The sequence below is a fragment of the Engystomops pustulosus genome, chromosome 7 (genome assembly GCF_040894005.1).
Source record: "Engystomops pustulosus chromosome 7, aEngPut4.maternal, whole genome shotgun sequence".
NCBI lineage: Eukaryota > Metazoa > Chordata > Amphibia > Anura > Leptodactylidae > Engystomops > Engystomops pustulosus.
In genome coordinates this window covers 4,936,412-4,955,168 of record NC_092417.1, presented here as the reverse complement: position 1 = coordinate 4,955,168, position 18,757 = coordinate 4,936,412, and the positions used below count along the sequence as shown (strand labels likewise).

Genomic DNA, 18,757 nt, shown 5'->3' with positions numbered 1-18,757 from the left:
GTCATCCATGTGTCACCCGTTATTAGCCCATCGTCTCCTTCCTAGTCCCCGTGTCATCCATGTGTCACCCGTTATTAGCCCATTGTCCCCGTGTCATCCATGTGTCACCCGTTATTAGCCCATTATCTCCTTCCTAGTCCCCGTGTCACCCATGTGTCACCCGTTATTAGCCCATTATCTCCTTCCTAGTCCCCGTGTCACCCATGTGTCACCCGTTATTAGCCCATTATCTCCTTCCTAGTCCCCGTGTCACCCATGTGTCACCCGTTATTAGCCCATTATCTCCTTCCTAGTCCCTGTGTCATCCATGTGTCACCCGTTATTAGCCCATCGTCTCCTTCCTAGTCCCCGTGTCATCCATGTGTCACCCGTTATTAGCCCATTGTCCCCGTGTCATCCATGTGTCACCCGTTATTAGCCCATTATCTCCTTCCTAGTCCCCGTGTCACCCATGTGTCACCCGTTATTAGCCCATTATCTCCTTCCTAGTCCCCGTGTCACCCGTTATTAGCCCATTATCTCCTTCCTAGTCCCTGTGTCATCCACGTGTCACCCGTTATTAGCCCATTATCTCCTTCCTAGTCCCTGTGTCATCCATGTGTCACCCGTTATTAGCCCATCGTCTCCTTCCTAGTCCCCGTGTCATCCATGTGTCACCCGTTATTAGCCCATTATCTCCTTCCTAGTCCCCGTGTCACCCATGTGTCACCCGTTATTAGCCCATTATCTCCTTCCTAGTCCCTGTGTTATCCACGTGTCACCCGTTATTAGCCCATTATCTCCTTCCTAGTCCCTGTGTCATCCATGTGTCACCCGTTATTAGCCCATTGTCTCCTTCCTAGTCCCCGTGTCATCCATGTGTCACCCGTTATTAGCCCATTGTCTCCTTCCTAGTCCCCGTGTCATCCATGTGTCACCCGTTATTAGCCCATCGTCTCCTTCCTAGTCCCCGTGTCATCCATGTGTCACCCGTTATTAGCCCATTGTCCCCGTGTCATCCATGTGTCACCCGTTATTAGCCCATTATCTCCTTCCTAGTCCCCGTGTCACCCATGTGTCACCCGTTATTAGCCCATTATCTCCTTCCTAGTCCCCGTGTCACCCATGTGTCACTCGTTATTAGCCCATCGTCTCCTTCCTAGTCCCTGTGTCATCCATGTGTCACTCGTTATTAGCCCATTGTCTCCTTCCTAGTCCCCGTGTCATCCATGTGTCACTCGTTATTAGCCCATCGTCTCCTTCCTAGTCCCTGTGTCATCCATGTGTCACTCGTTATTAGCCCATTGTCTCCTTCCTAGTCCTCGTGTCATCCATGTGTCACCCGTTATTAGCCCATCGTCTCCTTCCTAGTCCCCGTGTCATCCATGTGTCACCCGTTATTAGCCCATTGTCTCCTTCCTAGTCCCCGTGTCACTCGTTATTAGCCCATCGTCTCCTTCCTAGTCCCCGTGTCATCCATGTATAAATGTGAATGGTAAGGCAGCAGATTCAAAAAACAGCTGTAAATATGCCGGAGATTACAGCCTCGCGAGCACAGGACCAGGAGACACGTCACGGAGACTGAACCAATGCACAAAAACCTAACGCAAAAACATTAAAGGGGCCTGAGACATAGTAACACAATTACAAAGGAGATTGTACAGAGCCGGAAACACACAAGATAAACTAGTTACAAAGAAAGAAGCTAAAAGGGAGTTTTCTATGTGGTAATTGCACCTTCTGTGCCAACCATGACGAGGGATTTCGTGGGGGGGGTCTCACGTCAGATTGCGGGAGCGCGGCCAATCAGGATGTAGTAGTGGCAGGACCCCGCCATGAGCCCTGGGCTTATGCTACAATTAGCTTTTTGGGGAATGGAGGATGTGCCCCTTCTGCTGCTTTTAATCTGCAGTTTCAGGACCTTTTGGAGGACCTTCTGAGGTCCTGAAATGACTCTTGTGTGCTGAGCAGGAACAGATAAAGGAGGATTTTGTGGGTGCATGTCCTTCTCAGTCTAAAATTAAGTGGGTGGCCATGAGCCTCCTACAAGACTTGGGCCCCGGGCGAGTAGCCAAACCTCCTGTATTATAACCCACTGCTGTATATAGCACATGTCATACGCCTGTGTATATAGCACATGTCATACGCCTGTGTATATAGCACATGTCATACGCCTTCATCAAGGTGATTCCTCTGTTACACAGAGATGGCTACAAGTTACTACTAAGAGAAGAAGCCGGATGGATGGATGATCCCAGTGGGGAGTCAATATCCTATGGATTATACGGATTTATATACAGGACTTATATGTAATAAGATTACTCTGCTCTATCTGAGCTTCACTATGAGTGATTGTTCAGAGCTGAGGGTTTGTTGCTCGGTCGCACTTACTTCCTTGTTATAAGGGAGCGGCCGGTGTGGAGAAGCCGGGGCTGTAATAATAGGAGGAGGATAATGCGTAGGGGAATATTTGCTTACACCTCGCCTTGTAGTTACATCACTGGTTACTATAGCTGCACCGTCAGGTGATGTGTGACCTGGGTGAAGCGCTGGGGTAGCATGTAACCTCAGTGACTCCTGTGACCCCCGGCGGCCCCCCCTGCCCCGGCTTTTATTGTACCTGGAATAAGAGGAGGAAGATCTTACTGGTGAGTGAAGTTTCTGCATCTTGTATGGACTTTTGCTTCATATTACTGAGCAGCTCTGGACTATAACAACCTCTGCCGCCTTCTCTATAACAGTCAGAAATTGGGGGATAATTCCATCATTTGTGCATGTGTCATACGTTACAATTAAAACTGCATTGTGATCAGCTTTGAGGTGGTTTTAGGTTCAGTTTTGTTAATTTAACAGGTGAAAGACATGAACTGAAGAGGTGAATTTGATTTTGGTGAAAACCTGTTCAACAAATATCTTCTCCTATTGAGTTAGTGGCGCACATTTACTTAGTACACAGGACCCTGCACTGTTCTATCTGCAGGCGCAGGGGGCGCCAGATTTAGGATTTCTGTCGCACATTCATGAATCTTGCGTCTCCTGCACGGCTCTGACAGAGGGCACCGCTTTTTTTTTTTGGTGCACCTTTAACATAGGGTCATGCAATATATTTTTGTCAGACTTTGCATGATAAATCTGGCGCACGGTCCGACTGAGCACCAGAACGCCCCCTAATCTGTGTCGCATGATAATTAGTGCAGCCGCGCCACAAAATAGTCGTATCCTACACAAATGTTCGGACACGTCTTAACCCCTTAAGGACGCAGAGTTTTTCCGCTCATTTCTCGCTCTCCACCTTCAGAAACCCATAACTTTTTCATTTTTCCTTGTACAGACCTGAGGCTTATTTTGTGTGTAACAAATTTGACTTTTCCGTGATGTTATTTATTCCATGCCGTGTACTGGGAAGCAGGAAAAAAAAAAAACTATATTTATATCAGTTCTAGGGACAGGGGGTTGATCCTATGATAAGTGTCACTGGGCTTATAGCTCAGGTAGTTAAGCTCCTGTCTATGGTGCAGAGGGTCCCAGGTGCGAATCTCAGCCTGGCCAAAACTTTATTTAATTTAATTATATAAAGAGCTTGTGTCTGGGGAAGACCTGGAGACCATATATGGACAGATAGAGATCTGAGCTGATGATGTGGTCCCTGCTCTCTCTGCTAAGCCGACACTTCTCTGAAAAGGATTCCCTCCCGATGTCTGCTCTAAGGGAACCCTAGGAGATGCAGTGACCATATATGGACAGATGCTGATCTGACCTGATGACGTGGTCCCTGCTCTCCGCTAAGCCCGACACTTCTCTGAAAAGGATTCCCTGCCTGATGTCTGCTCTGGGGAACCCTAGGAGATGCAGTGACCATATATGGACAGATGCTGATCTGACCTGATGACGTGGTCCCTGCTCTGCGCTAAGCCCGACACTTCTCTGAAAAGGATTCCCTCCCGATGTCTGTAGAAGCCATTCTGTACTATCAGTTCTGGCTTTCAAAGTATTTACTATGGAGACACAGTGGGACCTGGGGGGAGAATCCGTGACAATATCATAGCTGCCTGTGACGCGGGGCAGAGGTAAGAAAAACGGGAAAGTCCCGGCAAAATCGGGACGGTTGGGAGCTATGCATGTGTGACAGTGGGGATGGTGCCCTGTATATAAGGCTCTGTATGTACGTGTATGTCAGGTGTTTTATTCTGGGTTTCGAATGAACCTCCGTGGCCAAATAAGGAAGGTCACTGGAGGAACCGGAGAAAACTCTCCTGAAGCTTCTTACTACAAAGTACAACATTGATCCTTATGTTATTGGTTATAGAGAAAGGACGATCCCACAGTTTATCCTTATGTATTACAATGGTGGAAGATGGGAGTGATGATTCTGTGGGAGGCGGCAGCCAGTGACCTATAACAGGACAACCTCATCCTGTACAGGGTCACATCACCCAGGAATCACAAAAATGTCACCTGTTCTGTCCCGTATTCTGCAATTTTACTTTCTTCTTCCTGGTATTTCTCTCTTCACACTGTGCGGCCTCCAGGTAATATTCCTCTCTCTTATCTGCTGTATATATATATATATGTCCTGTCACATGTTATATGGTCTCTGTATACACTGTGCAGCTCCCAGGTAATATCCCCCTCTCTTATCTGCTGTATATATATATATGTCCTGTCACATGTTATATGGTCTCTGTCCACATTGTGCGGCCTCCAGGTAATATCCCCCTCTCTTATCTGCTGTATATATATATATATATATATATATATGTCCTGTCACATGTTATATGGTCTCTGTATACACTGTGCAGCCTCCAGGTAATATCCCCCTCTCTTATCTGCCGTATATATAGTCTATAGTGAGACTGTAGGGACTTGTAAACCAGCACCATCAAAACCGATGCTCTTGACCCGGGGATTTGCCAACCTCCAAAACAAATCTTTATTGAATGACAGGGACCATTAAATTGTTGTGGGTATGTGGGTAGGCCACAGCATTTATTTTTTTTTGAAAAAACCTGAGATAATAATTAACAAAACATTTAAAGTGCAAAAAATTGAAAAACAAGAAAAACAATTCTTCATAGAAAAACCTTCGCCCGAAATGTCGGCTGCTGGACGGCAGACGTCATGTGGGGGCCTTCCTTCTGCCTACGGGCATGTGAAAAACTCCGCCACAGGAGCAGCCGCTTTAAAAATTATTAACGCCGGCTGCGACCCCCCACACATGCCAAAGCCATAGCTTTCTCCGCCAACTCCTGAAGGCCCAACAAAAAAATATCCATCCCGATAGCATTCAGATGAACTCCGTCCCCAATTAACAAATGCCGGTTGTCCCCTTCCAAGTCTTTATGCCGAAAAGACACTCCTCCTAGAGAAGCTACATGTTTTGAAATCCTAATATTTAGGATTTTCCTGGCCCTTTCAATTCCTTCGTGATCCCTGGCTCCTCTCCAGTGGCATCGGGGTATAACCTCAGACCATGCCAACGCCATTGACCTAAATAGCGAAGGGAAGCGAGAGAGGTCCTGCCTCATAAGGGAGATCAGTTCCCCTACTTTTACGCGGCCGAGGTCATTACCTCCAGCGTGCAAAATGACGACCGCCTGTTCCTGACAGTTTCTACTGATCTCTGCTACCTCAGCCAGGACCTGGGACCACATCATGCCGCGAGTGCCGCGCCAGTGCACCTTTGCGTTAGATAGGCCTAAGTTCCGTCCGCATGGCCGCACCGCAGCTCTCCGCTCGGCCCAATGAATATATGAGTGGCCCACTATCCAAACATGCCTGACAGCACCTGAAAAGAGGAAGGCTAATTAAAAAAGGGGTTGAGATCTGGCCGAATGTAGGATTTAAAGCAATCGGATTTCCAACGGCCGAGAGATTTTATGGCATCGGCACTCATTCCACAAGAGTGGGCGGTAGTCGCCGCACCGATGCGGAATGAGTGGGTTCCGAATTCTTTTGGGTCCAGGCCTAACAGGGTGAGAGTTTTTTTGAAAACAGAATAGAATTGAAAACGTGTAAGAGGGGCACCCGATTCGTGTACTAGGAAATTTTTCGAACCCGCTGGGCGAAGCTGCGCAAAATTCCATACATGGAAGACAGGGCAGGGGTCAGAACCCAAAGGCAAGATGTACAACCAAGTGCCTCTGCCAAATATGTCTGTTTTGGAGTAGCGAATGCGTATTTTAACGGAGGATGGGGAGGGAATAACGTCCGACTGCAGTAACCCACCCTGTTTAGTGCTGCTAAAAGGGACTAACTCTCCGATACGAAGGGCCCCGAAAAAAGACATGGAGAAAGCCGCTTTGAATAAGGAAGCCTCAAAGGCTGAGCTGCAAACCCCATCCAAAGCCCCGATGATCCGATTTAGCAGGGGAAGTGATACCGGTCTACGCGAATCTTGTGTTGACCCCATCCGTTTCCATCCTTTTAACAATTGTTTTAACAGGAATGATTTTGTAATATCTGGGCAGTCATGCAAATTTAACATGAATGCTAACCCCGCTAAACTAACTTTTGCCTTGTGAAATGAAGCACCTTGATTTTTTAAAGAGGCTAGCCAATCAAGCGTGTAATTGAGGAGGAGGGATTTCTCCGCGGGTATGGTACCGCCAGAGAAGATTAACCACTGGTTCCAAGCTGCTGAATATTTTTGCCACGTTGCTTCGGATAAAGACTTCCTCATCAGTTGTACAACCTGTTCCCGACCAGCTTCCATAAGTGCTGCGGGCAATCCGTCCCTACCTCGTCTGGTGACCCGTGGAGCTCCCTGAATAACTGCAATTGGGAACAAGACAGGGCATTAGCCATGTCGTTCGCCGCATCAGAGACATGCCTTGCTCTGAGCCAAATATTAGTTTGTAGGCATCTAAGGACTAAGTGACGGAGCAACGCAAGCACCGGGTAAGAGGGTGAGGAAAGGCTGTTAAGGGCCTGTACTACCGCCTTATTACCAGACCACAGACGAATCCGATTGTTTGCCAAGAGAGGGGCCCAAAGATCTAAGGCTACCAATACTGGGAAAAGCTGCAGGAGAGTTAAGTTATTCGTACCTCCTAATTGTAACCATTCTGTGGGCCAAGAACCCTTGCACCATTTTTTACCATAGATGGCAGCAAAACCATGTGAGGGGCAAGAAGAGACAAAAAGGCCTAGGGAAGGGCTATCAACCTCTATTTCTTGAAGGATGCCAAAACCGTTGAAATCCTGAAGGAACACCTGCCAAACTGAGAGATCCTCCTTCAGGGGTTTGGTAACTCTAATAAAATGATTAGGGTTTTGGGTGCCTTTTGTGGCTAGGGACAGCCTCCGGGAGAATGCGCGGCCCATGGGTATGACTTTGCAAGCAAAGTTCAGCAGGCCCAGGAGGACCTGAAACTGGTGCAAGGTTGCTTTCTTTTTACATACAATTGATTCAATCTCCATACGGAGACGGGATACTTTCTCCTCAGGTAATTTGAACGTCATCTCTACGGTATTTAATTCAATGCCCAAGAAAGACAAAATGGTTACTGGGCCGACTGTTTTGTCAGGTGACAAGGGGACACCAATAAACTTAGCCAAGGATGTAAACGTCTCGAGTAAAAGAGAGCAGGTATTGGAGTCCCGTTGACCAACAAACAAAAAATCGTCCAGGTAGTGCGTAGTGGAGTAAATTCCTGTTTCATATCCCAAGAGCCATTCCAAAAACGTGCTAAAAAGTTCGAAATAATAGCACGAAATGGAGCAGCCCATGGGGAGGCACATATCGTAATAGAATTTTTCTTCTAGGCAGCAACCCAGCAGATGGAAACAATCGGGGTGTACTGGGAGCAATCTAAATGCGGACTCGATATCCGATTTTGCCATTAAGGCACCTGGGCCAGCCTGTCTAACCAAGCTAACCGCCCTATCAAAAGAAACATACGAGACCGCTGCATCCTCCTTTGATATAGCGTCGTTAACTGATGATCCCTTGGGGAATGAAAGGTGATGGATCAGTCTAAATTTGCCAGGTTCCTTTTTGGGTACGAGGCCAAGGGGTGAAATACGTAAATTGTGATATGGGGGTTCTGAAAAAGGGACTGCCATCCTACCTAAATTAACTTCCTTGTGAACTTTTTCCAATGCTAACTCGGGATTTTCACGAACTGAAATTAAATTGCCACATTTGAAGACCGCTGAAGAAGGCTGATGGGGGATGTAAAACCCGTAGAGAAAACCATCCTCAAGAAGCTTTGCTTCCTGTCTCTTTGGGTAGAGCTTTAGCCAGGGGCCTAGCAACAGAGCGTTCACCGGCGTTCTCGGGTTGGGAGGGGGCGGTATTACCTTTGTTACGTCTGAAACAACGCATGGCTGAATGATTTCCCCCACAGATAGAACATTCGTGCCTAAATCTGCACGAGGAGTAGTATCTGCAGTGGCCCTCATTGTAGAGCCAGCATGCACCGGTAGGTTTTTGTGACGCAGGGACAAGCTGTTGCGATGGCCCTGCGGAGAGCCCGAGAAAGGGGCGTTGCGTGCGCTGCGCTAGTATGAGCTGAAGCCACACGTCGGTGGCTCTGGAAGCCCATCCTATGTTAGGGTTGAGTGGGAGGCTATGACGAAATTCTTCATCGTAGCGCCACCAGGCCGATCCCCCGTGAAGTTTAAAACCGCTGATTATTGTGTCTAAGTACACAAACAGGTCAGGTGCGGTGGCTGGGGATTTTTGGGTTATGATGTAACCTAAGATTGAAAACGCCTGGAGCCAATTGTTTAGGGTTCTAGATGCTTTAAGTTTTTTGTCAGACCCCTTTTCAAATGAACGTTCTTTGTCGACCGTCATATGATCGACATTTAACAGGGACCATATGTCCACATAATCGCCCTTCCTAATTTTTTCTTTTAACTCCTCCGGTACATAGGTACCTAAGGGGGAAACTGCGCAGAACATGGTGTCCTTAAAAGTAATCCCCGACCCTGGGTTAGCGCTAGCCTGAGGTGCATCCCCTCCCCCTGGATTGGTGCTAACCTGACCTGCGTCCCCTCCGCCCAGGTTAGCCTGGCTACCCTCTAACTGTGCTAGGAAGGATTTGACAGAAGTGATCATGTTTGCTGTGTCTTTGTGAGAGGTAATGGTCGACCATGAAGGAAGACCACTGAACTCACCGGATGCTGTCGTCTGCGCTGGTTGCGCCGATGGGTTGAGCTGCGGTGGACGAGTGGCTGAGGCAGCAGGTGAAGATCTTCGTTCTCCTTCCGTTGTCTTCGGTGAGGCCGTTGCTGAAGGCCTCTGGTCGTGGGTGTTGGACTGGAGAGAAGCTGGAGGCGATGGTCTGCTCCTAGATGCTCTTGGTGATCGGTGGCTAGAAGCCCTTCTGGAACGCTTGGGCTGGTAGCGAGACGATCCATACCGGCGATGTGCATCCCGGGAATGGTGAGTCTGATCGTGAAAGCGAGCCGCATAGCGGCCGCTTGAACCTGACGAGGAGGAGCTCTGGTACCCGTCGTAGTGGTAACGGTGACGTCTTCTGCGGCTGTGACCTGCGGAGGAGAGCTCAGAGCCAGTATCGCCCCTATGACTGTGGTATGGCCTCTGAGGGTTAAAGGAGCTGCCGTGACGGTCCCTAGGGGATGTACACCTGGAATCCCTGTGAACTGCAGCCGGGAGAGGTGTACCATCAACATAATGGTGGGTGGCATAAAATGAGTTAGGGAGCTGGGGGGAGGGGGACCTGCTTAGGGATGGAGAACCGTGCGGGTAGGTAGGCCGTTGGGCCTCTTGGATTGGGAGAGGGGGGGTATGAGACCGGGACCTGCAAAGGGGGTGGGGATGGGGGGTGCAAGCTTCTGGCCTGTCCCTGGAGGAGGGGGGGGAAGCTGGGGGCCTGTTGGAGGCCTGAGGCCTGCTCTGGGTCTCAAGCCTGCGCCTGGGGGAGGCTGGGGTGTGTGATTTGGCCTGGGGCCTGGTCGGGGGTGGGTTATAAATTGAGGCCGGGGCTTGGGGCCTACCAGGAGCCTCGGGCCTGCCCCGGAACGGGGCATAGCCCGTGGCCTGGGGCACAACCGGGAGCATGGTCGGGGGCGGAGATTTGCTCCAGGCCGGAGGCCTGGTCGGGGCCGGGGGATTAATTGAGGCCGAGGCCTGAGGCCTACCCGAGGCCTCAGGCCTGGCCGCGGCCGGGGCATGCCGCATGGACGGGGGCCCGGCCGAGAGAATCGCGGGGGGCGGGGGATTGTTCCAGGCCGGAGACCTGGTCGGGGCCGGAGGATTAATTGAGGCCGAGGCCTGAGGCCTACCCGAGGCCTCAGGCCTGGCCGCGGCCGGGGCATGCCGCGTGGACGGGGGCCCGGCCGGGAGCATCGCGGGGGGTGGGTGACTGATCCAGGCCGGAGGCCTGGTCGGGGGCGAAAGATTAACTGAGGCCGAGGCCTACCCGAGGCCTCAGGCCTGGCCGCGACCGGGGCATGCCGCGTGGCCTGGGGCCCGGCCGGGAGCATTGCGGGGGGCGGGGGATTGTACAACGCCGGGGGCACGGTGGTGGGCGGCGGATTAATTGAGGCCGAGGCCTGAGGCCTACCCGAGGCCCCAGGCCTGGCCGTGAACGGGGCATGGCGCCTGGCCTCAGGCCTGGCCGGGATCACCGCCGAGGGCCTGGACGGGGCCAGGGATCTGGCCGGAGCCGTGGGTATGGTCGGGGCGGGTTGGTTAATATAGGCCGAGGCCTGAGGCCTGGCCGAGGCCTTAGGCCTCCGGAGGTGGTAAGGGGGGGTGCGGGCCGGGGAAAGTGGCGCATCGCTGCGCCGCTTACCTGGGGAAGCGTCAGGGTCTGTCCCACGCTGTTCCCTTGAGGTCTTCGGCCTTGTTGCTGAACACTGCGCCGGGGTTGCAGTCTTCTTCTTGTGTGCCGGGCCACGCCGCCTGCTTGATGGAGGAGATCCTGGGCTGAGACGGTCTGGTGGTCGGATTCTTCGCACGGGCCTCCCGCGCTCGGCATCCAGCTGCTCCACTTCTTCTCCAAGGGCTGGCACACTGCAGGGGATCACTTCTTCATCTTCAGCCGGAGATTCTTCTATGGTGTGAGGTGAGGAGCACTGGGTGGGCTGGATGGACAGGGTAGTGGCCGGCATATCGGATGCGTGGTCTTCTGGGGCGCGCTGCGGGAGAGCGGCTGATGCAGCCGCGCGTTTCTGAAGCAGGGCATCAAGCCATGCATACCCCTCCGAATCCACTCTTTCCAGCACCTGGGCCTCCAAAGATGCCATCTTGAGGGTAGGCAAAAAGAGCGTACTGCTAGGAGGGTCCTGACTTCTCGCCGCTTGGTCCAGGCAGAAGGAAAGAGGACCCCCCCACGTGCCCCCAATGCTTTTAAAACCATGGGGCGGGCTCTGCAAGCCGGCCCCCCACCTCCTTTAGTTACTGCCCAAAAAAGAGGGGCCAATCGCCTCCTTCTGCATCCATTAAAATTAAATAAAATCCCCCTACAGTCCCCCGCCCCTTCTCTATTTGATTTGGGGCTAGTGATTATATGGTCTCTGTATACACTGTGCGGCCTCCAGGTAATATCCCCCTCTCTTATCTGCTGTATATATATATATATATATGTCCTGTCACATGTTATATGGTCTCTGTATACACTGTGCAGCCTCCAGGTAATATCCCCCTCTCTTATCTGCTGTATATATATATATGTCCTGTCACATGTTATATGGTCTCTGTCCACACTGTGCAGCCTCCAGGTAATATCCCCCTCTCTTATCTGCTGTATATATATATATATATATATATGTCCTGTCACATGTTATATGGTCTATGTATACACTGTGCAGCCTCCAGGTAATATCCCCCTCTCTTATCTGCTGTATATATATATATATATGTCCTGTCACATGTTATATGGTCTCTGTCCACACTGTGCAGCCTCCAGGTAATATCCCCCTCTCTTATCTGCTGTATATATATATATATGTCCTGTCACATGTTATATGGTCTCTGTATACACTGTGCAGCCTCCAGGTAATATCCCCCTCTCTTATCTGCTGTATATATGTATATATATGTCCTGTCACATGTTATATGGTCTCTGTATACACTGTGCAGCCTCCAGGTAATATCCCCCTCTCTTATCTGCTGTATATATATATATATATGTCCTGTCACATGTTATATGGTCTCTGTATACACTGTGCGGCCTCCAGGTAATATCCCCCTCTCTTTTCTGCTGTATATATATATATATATATATATATATATATATATGTCCTGTCACATGTTATATGGTCTCTGTATACACTGTGCAGTCTCCAGGTAATATCCCCCTCTCTTTTCTGCTGTATATATATATATATATATATATGTCCTGTCACATGTTATATGGTCTCTGTATACACTGTGCGGCCTCCAGGTAATATCCCCCTCTCTTATCTGCTGTGTATATATATATGTCCTGTCACATGTTATATGGTCTCTGTATACACTGTGCGGCCTCCAGGTAATATCCCCCTCTCTTATCTGCTGTATATATATATATATATATATATATATATATATGTCCTGTCACATGTTATATGGTCTCTGTCCACACTGTGCGGCCTCCAGGTAATATCCCCCTCTCTTATCTGCTGTATATATATATGTCCTGTCACATGTTATATGGTCTCTGTATACACTGTGCAGCCCCCAGGTAATATCCCCCTCTCTTATCTGCTGTATATATATATATATGTCCTGTCACATGTTATATGGTCTCTGTATACACTGTGCGGCCTCCAGGTAATATCCCCCTCTCTTATCTGCTGTATATATATATATATGTCCTGTCACATGTTATATGGTCTCTGTATACACTGTGCGGCCTCCAGGTAATATCCCCCTCTCTTATCTGCTGTATATATATATATATATGTCCTGTCACATGTTATATGGTCTCTGTATACACTGTGCAGCCTCCAGGTAATATCCCCCTCTCTTATCTGCTGTATATATATATATGTCCTGTCACATGTTATATGGTCTCTGTATACACTGTGCAGCCCCCAGGTAATATCCCCCTCTCTTATCTGCTGTATATATATATATATATATATGTCCTGTCACATGTTATATGGTTTCTGTATACACTGTGCAGCCCCCAGGTAATATCCCCCTCTCTTATCTGCTGTATATATATATATATGTCCTGTCACATGTTATATGGTCTCTGTCCACACTGTGCGGCCTCCAGGTAATATCCCCCTCTCTTATCTGCTGTATATATATATATGTCCTGTCACATGTTATATGGTCTCTGTCCACACTGTGCGGCCTCCAGGTAATATCCCCCTCTCTTATCTGCTGTATATATATATATGTCCTGTCACATGTTATATGGTCTCTGTATACACTGTGCGGCCTCCTGTTCTTCTGCAGATAGATAAGAAGTGATGAAATATCTTCTGTCTCCTCCAAATGTAATGAAGGTTTTGTGTCTTCCAGGATTTATTATCAATCGAAGATCAGAGATGAACATTATATCTCCCAGTGATGGTAAGATTCTTCTTCTTCTTTTTCTTCTTCTTTTTCTTCTTCTTCTTTTTCTTCTTCTTCTTTTTCTTCTTCTTCTTTTTCTTCTTCTTCTTTTTCTTCTTCTTCTTTTTCTTTTTCTTCTTTTTCTTCTTCTTCTTCTTCTTTTTCTTCTTCTTCTTTTTCTTTCCATACATGGCAGCCGAGCTTTATAAAACAAATCCATTTAACAGAATAGGAGCTTTTCACTTTTTATTGTGCATAATATTTTTTTAACAGTGGATTACGGAGAGTAAAAATCACGCAAAATCTAAGTACTTTTGGGAGTGTACACTTTTTTTTGATCTGTTGACTATTGTGGTGTGTATATTAATCTAATTATTTGAATTGTTGTTATTGCATCCTTTTTGTGTGCAAATCTCTGATTTGATGTGTATTTTGTGCAGAAATGTACGTTTAGGTAATTTGCATTTGACACAAAGTTGCATGGCGGTGGTTTGGGCTGTCAACTGTTGATCAAGACAAATACAATGGCCAGGATGTCTGTTTTGAAAAATATATAAGTTTTAGGGGAGCCTTTACTTTTTAATGCATTTAATTGCTATTTTCTCCAAGTTGTGACCACCTTAAAATTTCTAGCTGAAAAACAGATTTTTGGTTAATTACATTTTTGTGATTTGACAATGATTTATTCTTATGAAAATATCAGGTATCTATGAACTCTGCATATGTTCATCTAATACATTTAGGAGGTGTTAAATCAATTATTTTCTGTTTTTGACCATCAAAGTAAGTTTTTCATTCTTTTTTTTTTTTAAATGTTAGTATTTAAATCAAAATCGCATGACGGTACAAATGTCTATAAACTCCTTAATGCAATTTTGAGGATGTAACAAGCGTCTGCTTTGAGAAAATATATGGTTTTATGCATGGTGTAATTTTTTTGTTGTAATTTCCATTTAGTTTGGTAAATTTTAACACAACACTTCCAGAAGCCCCTGGCAGGAAAAGGGTTAAAACACAAAATTCAAATTTATGTCCAAAATGAAAAAATTAATGAATAGAAATCATCGATCTCATTTGCTTTAAACTATATACGGTTGTTTATTAAAGGGGTTTGTCCATGAAAGAAAATTATCAAAATTCAAACCCCTCGTGATGTTTACACAATAAAGATAATTTTTAACCCCTTACTTACAATGTTACTCAGTATTCTTGCTGTTTTAGCTCACACAATGGGGGTCATTTATTTTCTCTCTTTTTTCTCTTATATTTGCAACTTCTTTTTGGAAAATTTCATATATTTGCGCCTAAATTTCTGACTTTTCCACTCGCCTTGCAAAGTGAACCGCACAAAAATTATTCAAAGTTGTGACTTGTATATCTGTAAAATGCAGATGTGAACTGATAAAAAAGTTGCAATTTTGGCACAAATTATGGTTTAAAAAATCACAAAATCTCCAGACATAGGAAAAACTTTAGACTTTTGCTGCTGGAAATATCAACCGCTAAAATAGATCAAAAAAGTCGGAAAAAAACACAACAGAAAAACAGATGTCTTGACTAAAGTTAAATGACCCCCAATGACACACACTCATCTCTGATACCTCACCTATAAAGCACACAGTCAGCACTGCCTCCTCCCCTGGGATCCAGAGCTTATCTTTATATAAGAGCTGCTGCTGGACAGGAAGTGCCTTTGTCTGTTCTGTCTCCGCCTCCTGCCCCTCCCCCTGCCAGAGGAATCTGCCCGTTCATAGTCAGGGGTTTATGGATGTATACATGCAAAACCAAAATGTAATCACCAGGCCAGATAGATAGGTGGGACTTATATCTGTATAATGCTGGGTTTTTTGTTAATATCAGTGAATTAGAGAATGTGATATTTTGTTATCCTGAGGACATATAAGAATTTTGTCTTCATGGGAGGAAAACCCCTTTAAGGCGATACCATAGGCAGTGGCCATATATTTATTCTCCAATGCATTTCTTGACCATCAAGCGCCTTTACTCGTAGCTACAAATGAGTGAGTGCGATGCGTTGGACTAGCAACACGCTCGCAGAGTGAACCGGCTCTAACGCCCGTCCCCAACTCTGTGCAACCGGAATGACACTCGGCATGTCAATTCAGTCCCGGGGATCGGCATTCTAGCCGCACGTTACAGCTGCCGGTGTGATGCAACCTGGGAGGTTTCTTTTATTCTTTGTTGAGACTATTTGGTTGCATTTGAGACATAAAAACAGATACTGCAACGTGGCTACATGTCTGAACAGAGAAATAAGAAGACAGACAAATGGACATCCTTATAAGTATACCATAAGCAGATGCAGAATGGATATCTATGTTGACAAACACCAATTCACATTACATATATAGAGGTTAAATATACCGAAACACCATCTTACAATTGTTAGGGTTGGGTAACACAGAAAACAGGGGATAGTGTGCCCCGAGCTCGCCCCAACCTCTGTCCCTAACTATATCCCCCCCACACGCTAAACCGTGGGGCGACTACTTGAAGACTCGAAACACACTGGATAAGTGTGGGAAGGGAAACACAGACTGACAAACATAAAACATAAAAGAGTTGGAAACTAGCCGGAGTCACAACGAGAGGGAACGTCAAGACCAAAATCAGTAAGCAAAAAGTCAATGTCAAAAACTAGCCGAGGTCACAACAATACAGAACAAGAGCAAGTCAACCAAATGCAGAGAGCGAGCGATGAAGGGATCTCACACACTGGCACAGGTGACTAGTGAAGCTGCAACTTATGCATCCAGAACCTCCAGAACCTGATAGGACAGGACAGCTGGACAGCTTCTGGGAATTAACCCCTCATTGTGCAGAATAACCAGGCACCATGCAGAGGTACCACATGTCCCAGCAGTTCCGAACAAAACTCCTAGTCAGCGCGAGATCTTAGCAGCCGCTGCCCGGGACGAGAGGTGGAGTTTGCGTGGATACGCGCCGGGGGTCGGAGAACGCTGCTAGCACCACCAGAAGAACTAGAAGTCCCAGCATTCTCCCTAGCGAACCTGACAACAATACCTTGCCCATCTATGTTATTGGATAAATGTATCAGAATTGAATCAATCTCCATGGAAAAAATAGAACCCAATGGATCTGCCACCGCAATTTGAGTATCTTAACAATAACGATTCTATCTTGGGAATTACTTTTTGCCATGAAGAAGCTGATATGTTTTTCAATGTGTATTTAACAGTACAGTTGACACATCCACCTATAGAGGGTCTACATTAGAGATGAGCGAGCACTAAAATGCTTGGGTGCTCGTTATTCGAGACTAACTTTTCCCAATGCTCGAGTGCTCGTCTCGAATAACGAGCCCGATTGAAGGCAATGGGAGACTCGAGCATTTTTCAAGGGGACCAAGGCTCTGCACAGGGAAGCTTGGCCAAGCACCTGGGAACCTCAGAAAGTGATGGAAACACCATGGAAATGGACAGGAAACAGCAGGGGCAGCATGCATGGATGCCTCTGAGGCTGCTTAATCGCACCATTATGCCAAAATTATGGGCAACAGCATGGCCATGACAGAGTGACCGAGTGAGGCTAGATAGCATCTAAAACATCCAATAATTGACCCTGACTCTATAGGGGACGGCATGCAGAGGCAGCGGCAGCAGCGGCAGGCTAGAGAGTGGCATGGCGACATACCCCAAATGGACTCAGGATTCAAACCAATTTAAAGAAATTCCTTTTGGCGAGGATAACGTGTACCACTGTATGTATCAGTATTTTGCCTGGTTAAGGCGGCAGAGAGGAACCAAAGGAGGTGAGCAAGAAGCGCTGAAATGATTTCCTATGTGAACAAAAGGTTGACAGGATATTTAGTCTAACACAGCATGGTGGCGACATAGTGACCAAGTTCCATAACTTATCTGGTGAAACACCCGAAAAATGAGCCTGACACAGCTTGTTTGATAAGGGGACGACATGTGGAGGCAGCCATGGAGACGACTTCCATGATTAAGAGCGACAGTATGGGGCATCCCAGCATAGTGGCGACAGATGGGCCAAGTTCCATTATGTATCTGATGAAACACCTGAAAATTCTGCCTGACACAGCTCGTTTGGTAAGGGGATGATGTGCTGCATATCCTCTCATGCTCCAGTGTCTGGGGTATAGAGAGTTGAAAGTTGCACATGGAGACATTGGTGGACGCTGTGGAGGCAAAATGGACAGGAAACAGCAGGGGCAGCATGCATGGATGCCTCTGAGGCTGCCTAATCTTGGGATGGAGCTGGCGATCCCCTGCCAGGCGAGCTTTCGCCTGTCCAAGCCCTTGTCTCTCGGCTCCTCCCCACCCAAAATGGGCCTGGGGGCCAGAAGCGCAATTTGTAATTTTCAAAGCAGGTGGGGGCTACAAACAGCACTTCTAAGAACCTTTTGTATAAGATTAAGTGTAGTACTGTTCTTATAAGTAATTGTCTTGGTTATGGTGGGTGAGGGGAATGTAAACAGATGCGCAAGAAGCGCTGAAATAATACCGGTAAATGATAAAAGTTTGCCAGTATATTTTGTGGATTACACAGCAGGTTGGCGACAAAGTTAACAAGTTTGATGTGGAAGCCATGAAAACAACCCAAAATTCTGCCTGACACAGCTCGTTTGCTAAGGGGACGATGTATGGAGGCAGCTATATGGACGACTTTGGGAGGCATCTATGGAGATGATGTGTGGAGGTAGCAATGGAGACAACTTGTGGAGGCAGCTATAAAGACGACGTGTGGAGGCTGCTATGGAGACAATTAAATTTGGATAGTGCCTGTATGTGGCAGTCCAAAAAGTTTTCAAACCAGAGGAGCAGGTAGGTGGTCCTCCTGAAAAATTAAATACACAGAGTACCTGTATGTGGCACTCCCAAAAATTGTTTAAAACAGAGGACCGGGTAGGTGGCCCTCCAGAAAAATTAAATACATAGAGTACTATAGCTAGAGCCAGTTGGCCCTGGCAAAAGATAGCCAGTTTCTCTGCTTTAGTGTACAAAGAGGAGGAGGAGGACAATGAGGAGGAGGAGTGCATACATTATTCAGGTTGAGCTTCCTTCACCTGGTGGAGATTGGAAATTATGAGAAATCCAGGCTTTATTCATCTTGATAAGCGTCAGCCTGTCAGCGCTGTCAGTCGACAGGCGTGTACGCTTATCGGTGATGATGCCACCAGCTGCACTAAAAACCCGCTCGGACAACACGCTAGCGGCAGGGCAGGCAAGAACCTCCAAGGCGTACAGCGCCAGTTCGTGCCACATGTCCAGCTTTGAAACCCAGTAGTTGTAGGGAGCTGTGTGATCATTT

General features: G+C 47.3%; 1 protein-coding gene across 1 annotated transcript in view; it reads left to right on the top strand.

Moving 5' to 3' along the window:
* The first annotated feature begins 2,464 nt into the window (after positions 1–2,464).
* The window catches only part of LOC140069148 (NACHT, LRR and PYD domains-containing protein 12-like), an 82,645-nt gene continuing 66,352 nt past the window's right edge, over positions 2,465–18,757 (top strand). The window contains exons 1-2 of the mRNA XM_072114522.1: positions 2,465–2,627; positions 13,409–13,459. Of these exons, the coding sequence (XP_071970623.1) occupies positions 13,435–13,459 (25 nt within the window). The 5' untranslated portion in view covers positions 2,465–2,627; positions 13,409–13,434. The remainder of the gene's footprint in view (positions 2,628–13,408; positions 13,460–18,757) is intronic.